Source organism: Bos taurus, chromosome 19, assembly GCF_002263795.3.
Source record: "Bos taurus isolate L1 Dominette 01449 registration number 42190680 breed Hereford chromosome 19, ARS-UCD2.0, whole genome shotgun sequence".
Classification (NCBI taxonomy): domain Eukaryota; kingdom Metazoa; phylum Chordata; class Mammalia; order Artiodactyla; family Bovidae; genus Bos; species Bos taurus.
The window spans coordinates 20,816,414-20,821,896 of NC_037346.1; the positions used below are offsets into that span (position 1 = coordinate 20,816,414).

Sequence of the window (5,483 nt, forward strand, 5' to 3'; positions counted from 1 at the left end):
CCCGCTGCTGAGCCAGGATGAGTTGGCATGTGCAGAGCAAGGTCTGGGCAGGAGTTCTCCCCAGGGGTCAGTGAACGCCAGCTTCCGGGGGGTTCCATCTCTTTCCACAGACCAGTTTAATAGAGGGGCTGGACCAGGGGCAAAGGGCTGCAGTGGCCTGGCCGCGTTCTGTCCTAATTGCCTGGTAAGGACTCAGCCATGCGCAGTTCTGTTCTTCCTTGTGAGGCTAGGGCCTTCTCAGGTCAGGTCTCACCGCGTATAGGATCTCTTCCAGCTAAAGATCTCCTCCAGACTGGAAGAGGGGGAGACCTCCCGCTTCGGCAGGGTTCCCCAACGACGCCGGCCCGCAAGGAAGGAAGCTCGGCGCCTGCTCAGCCCTTTCATCCTCTCTTCCGTCCGGAAGAAGTCAGTCAAGGCCCGGAAGTACTCCAAGGTGACCTCATGGCTCCAGGCTGGCAAGGGCTCCTGGCGCAGGAAGCCGCAGTGGCCCCCGTGGCGGCTGAGCAGAAGGAAGAAGTAGGGGTTGCTGTGAAAGAGTTCAGTTGGCAGAAAGTGGTTTGGGGGCCCGCACACGGGGTCGTCGGCACTGCAGATGCACAGCACAGGTACCGCTGCCTCATCCACATCCCGGAGGGGGTCGTTGTGGTCCCAGTAGGTGTCCCAGCTGATGGGGAAGCTCTTGGTGTGGCAGAAGAGAGTCTCCTCAAACTCCCGCAGGGAGCGGCTCCTGAACAGTTTGCCGGTATCCACTGTGTCCTCCAGGGCCGTGGCGTACCTGGCAGCAAGAAGTTGGAGGAGGAAGGAAGGAAAGAAAAAATAAATTGACAGCACATGTTACAGAGTGGCTGCCCACAGGCCAGTGTCTGACCACGGAGGCTTTCTTTGGCCTTACGCTTACTCCTTGGAAGGAAAGTTATGATCAACCTAGATAGCATATTCAAAAGCAGAGACATTATTTTGCCAACAAAGGTTCGTCTAGTCAAGGCTATGGTTTTTCCTGTGGTCATGTATGGATGTGAGAGTTGGACTGTGAAGAAGGCTGAGTGCCGAAGAATTGATGCTTTTGAACTGGGGTGTTGGAAAAGACTCTTTAGAGTCCCTTGGACTGCAAGGAGATCCAACCAGTCCATTCTGAAGGAGATCAGCCCTGGGATTTCTTTGGAGGGAATGATGCTGAAGCTGAAATTCCAGTACTTTGACCACCTCATGCGAAGAGTTGACTCACTGGAAAAGACTCTGATGCTGGGAGGGATTGGGGGCAGGAGGAGAAGGGGACGACAGAGGATGAGATGGCTGGATGGCATCACTGACTCGATGGACGTGAGTCTGAGTAAACTCCGGGAGTTGGTGACGGACAGGGAGGCCTGGCGTGCTGGGATTCATGGGGTCGCAAAGAGTCGGACACGACTGAGCGACTGATCTGATCTGATAGTGTGTTTAAAAACTTCCACATTGTTGCCATCATTTAAAACCAGGAGGTTTGGGAATTCCCTGGCAGTCCCGTGCTTAAAACTGCTGTGGGCCTGGTTTGATCCCTAGTCAGGGAACTAAGGTACCACAAGCCGCATGGCGTGGCTAAAAATAATAAAATCAGGATAATTCACATAAAATGCAGCTAGCTGGCTTCTCAAAGGAAATGAGGAGGTCTGACAACATGGGCTGGCATGGCAACAATCAGGGTATTTCCGCCCTCCTTCCTGTATTACAGTTTCTATGAGGATGGTCATTCATGGCATCACCTCCTCAGCCCTGGGGCAGCATTTGACTTTACAGCTGTGACAACTGTCCCTCTGACCTCAACTTCTGACCCCTGTAGGGAACTTGCTACAAACTGTCACCTCCTGTACTCCTCTTAGAACCCACTGGCTCAGACTATCCAAACCAGCAAGTGACACCCCCATCATTAACATTTTAAGTTGTATTGGTTTGCTTGCTTTTTTAAAAATATATTTATTTATTTATTTTTAGCTGTGCTGGGTCTTTGTTGCGGCACGGCCTTTTCTCTAGTGGTGGCGAGCCTAGTTGCAGTGCACGAGGTTCTCATTGCGGTGGCTGCTCTTGTGGAGCATGGGCTCTCACTACGTGGGCTCAGTCGTTGCGGCTCCCGGGCATTAAAGCATAGGCTCAGTAGTTGTGATGTAACCGGCTTAGCTGTTCCACGGCATGTGGGATCTTCCGGGACCAGAGATTGAATCCATGTCTCCTGCATTGGCAGGCAGATTCTTTACCACTGAGCCACCAGGGAAGCCCAGTTTGGTTGTTTTTTAAAAGATAATATGCTGTCCGGATGATGACGAATGTGACCTTGATCAGTGGGGCAAGTATTTCTAGAGAGGGCTGAGTGGCGGAGGAAGTAACTGAGAGTGTAATAATTAATTTACGGGGTGAGTTCCCAAATGGGAGCCTGAGAGTAACTGCTCTGGAAAAGAGGGATATATTGGCTGTTTCCACCTCCCTGGGGAGAGCCTGGCACCCTGACCAGGAGGCCAGGATGGGTAGTTCAGTACTTAGTTTGGGTTAATTCAGCCTTAGCCAGCTGAATTTGGATAGGTGCCTCCTGCAAACAGTCAAAGAGGCTTGCCCCAAGTGGGCAATCCCCAAATTCCATGGGCAGGGCAGTTCCTAAAGGACCAGTTTTTCTTTTCACTTCCCCCACTGTATCCTCCAGCTGGTACCTGGGGTCAGCAGCACTGATGGTGGTCATTTGTGGAAGGAAACTGACAATTAGGCCATGTGAGAGCACCTTGCCCGTGGACTGTTCCAGTGGCTTTGGGTTGCCATGGTAGCATGTGGGCTGCTGTTGAGCTCAGGGTTTGGGAGGCAAAATGGAGCAAGAAAAGAAAGAAAAATCACAATTGCCACCACGTATTGGTGCCAGGCCCCGTACTTTGTTTATCTTACTTCATGCCACCTTGTGAGGTTCGATTCAGTTCAGTTCAGTTGCTCAGTCATGTCCAACTCTTTGCGACCCCATGAATCGCAGCACGCCAGGCCTCCCTGTCCATCACCAACTCCCGGAGTTCACTCAGACTCACATCCATCGAGTCAGTGATGCCATCCAGCCATCTCATCCTCTGTCGTCCCCTTCTCCTCCTGCCCCCAATCCCTCCCAGCATCAGGGTCTTTTCCAATGAGTCAACTCTTCGCATGAGGTGGCCAAAATACTGGAGTTTCAGCTTTAGTATCATTCCTTCTAAAGAAATCCCAGAGGGGATCTCCTTCAGAATGGACTGGTTGGATCTCCTTGCAGTCCAAGGGACTCTCAAGAGTCATCTCCAACACCACAGTTCAAAAGCATCAATTCTTCGGCGCTCAGCCTTCTTCACAGTCCAACTCTCACATCCATACATGACCACAGGAAAAACCATAGCCTCGACTAGACGGACCTTTGTTGGCAAAGTAATGTCTCTGCTTTTGAATATGCTATCTAGGTTGGTCATAACTTTCCTTCCAAGGAGTAAGCGTCTTTTAATTTCATGGCTGCAGTCACCATCTGCGGTGATTAGTAACTCCCTTTAACTGAAGACGAAAGTGAGGCTCATAGGGATTAGCTAGACATGATGGCAACACTGTGGTGGGGCAGAAAGACCTGGGATGTGGGGTCAGACCCATTTGGGTTCAAATCCTGAATTTCCAGCAACTTAGCTAACCCCTTCATCCCCTAGGAAAGCAACAGTGTAAGCCGAGGCCTGGTTATTTGCTGTGGGACTGTCACCCAGGCCTTTTCAGTGGAAGAGTCTCCCTGTCACCCTGGTGGTAGATTCTTTTCTTTTTGGAGATTTAAAGAAATATGTTTAAACATTCTTAAAATTTTTGCATTAAATATTGAGTACATACCTAGGAATATGCAAAACACTTGTCAGGTCTAAGGAATTTCAATAAATCAAATAACCACCAAATTTCTGATTTCTGTCATCTCCAGGCTCAGAGACTATAAGGAAACTTTCTGGACAATCAGTCACAATTGCTTCCAGAGCCCTCTTTGCTGATTTGACTAGGCGATGTGCAGCATCAGGTGCTTAGGTTGCTAGGATGAAATGCAGCTGAGGTGAGGCCAGGGGGCCCCCTGGGTTGGAGTCCCCGCTCCAGCTAATGATGCTGACTCAGTCGGTCCGTGGCTTTTAAATTTGCTTCTCTGATTCTGTCTAGATTAGAGGGTTTGGACGCTTCAGAAACTGTGTGGAGAACTCTGCCCAAATTGCTCTACACATGTTTGATTCAGTACCAGGCAGAACTGTTTCCCAGCCCCAAACCCCTACCCACCGCGTCTGCGGCCCCTATTACCCACCTGCTGAGGGCGATCTTCTGGTGAAGCAGAAAGCCCCGCTCATAGGGCCAGGGCAGGCCGGCCTCAAACCACTCGCGGCAGCGTAGCACGGGCGAGATGCAGGCGGCTCCGGTCATGTAGCTGGAGGAGCCACACTCGCCCAGGTAGGACAGCAGCAGCGCCGAGCCCGAGCCCTCGCTCACCGCGAACAGCGGGGCCGCGGGGTGTCGGAAGCGGATGTAAGTGATGGCCTCTTTGAGGTCGGATGGGTCCCCAAAGGGCTGCAGCCGGGGGCTGACCAGTGGGCAGCCGTGGTGGCCGCGCCGGTGGAAGATCACCGGGTAGTAGCCGCGCTCCAGGGCCAGCAGGCAGAGGCCGAGCACGTTGCGGGTGAGGCGCCCCCAGGCATTGGGGATCACCAGCAGTACCGCCGGGAGGCCCCCGGCGTTGGTGGCCCGGCGGCCCCGGGCGCCAGGTCCCACCACCCAGTCCAGGGCCACCAGCCCGTCATCTGCCAACTGCAGGTACTCCCGGGCCAGCTCGGACCCCGGCCCCACCGGCAGCACGAAGTGGCAGAGGGTCTGCAGGTGGGGCCCGGAGAGCCAGGGGCGCGGGCCCGGCTCCAGCGCGGCTGAGCGTCGCAGAGCGCGCAGCAGGCACTGGGCCAGCGCCGACGGCTTACAGATGAGGCTGCAGCCTCCGGGCAGCGGCTCCCGCCCGTCGCTGAACTGACCCGCGGGGCCTCCGCCGTCCACCTCCTCCCCGTGATCTTCTCCCCGCGCCCCCGGCAGGGTCCTCGCTCCGACGGCGCGCCTGCCGGGCCGCCGCAGCCTCAGGACGAGCAGGCAGAGCAGGGCGAGCGCAGCCAGAAGCAGGGCAAGGGCGGCGCCCCACGGTGGCATGGCGAGGCCGGAGAGCCCCCGGCGGGCGGTCGCGGCGGGGACGCCCCTCGGCTTGCTCCCCGCTCTGCCCGCGGCTCCGCCCGGCCGCGGCGGCCGCCCAGGGCCCTCCCGCGGGGCAGGGAGAGGGTGCGCTCGGGATTGGCCGCGGCCCCGCAGAGGCAGCCAGTTCGCGCCCGGCTCCCCTCACCCGCCCCCCCACTCCCGCCCCCCGGCCCTTTGTACAGCGATTGCGACAGGCAGGAGCAGAGGGTGAAAGGAGCGGAGGCCACGGAGAGGCAGCGAGGACGCGCCGGCGAGGCGGAAGGGAGTGGGGA

General features: G+C 55.8%; 1 protein-coding gene across 1 annotated transcript; it reads right to left on the reverse strand.

The window, feature by feature from the left end:
- Window positions 1-249: 249 nt before the first annotated feature.
- Window positions 250-5,226, reverse strand: ABHD15 (abhydrolase domain containing 15). The gene is made up of 2 exons (NM_001206398.1): window positions 4,289-5,226; window positions 250-775 (listed from the first exon to the last, which is right to left on the reverse strand). The coding sequence occupies exons 1-2, from the start codon at window positions 5,167-5,169 to the stop codon at window positions 250-252; spliced, it is 1,407 nt and encodes a 468-aa protein (NP_001193327.1). The 5' UTR covers window positions 5,170-5,226.
- Between the last annotated feature and the right edge of the window lie 257 nt (window positions 5,227-5,483).

Bases quoted from the DNA above. Each gene is read 5' to 3' on its own strand.
- ABHD15 (NM_001206398.1), bottom strand. From the start codon at position 5,169: ATGCCACCGTGGGGCGCCGCCCTTGCCCTGCTTCTGGCTGCGCTCGCC. The intron at 776-4,288 runs GTGGGTAATAGG...TCTTGCTGCCAG, and splicing joins CAGAAGATCGCCCTCAGCAG to GTACGCCACGGCCCTGGAGG.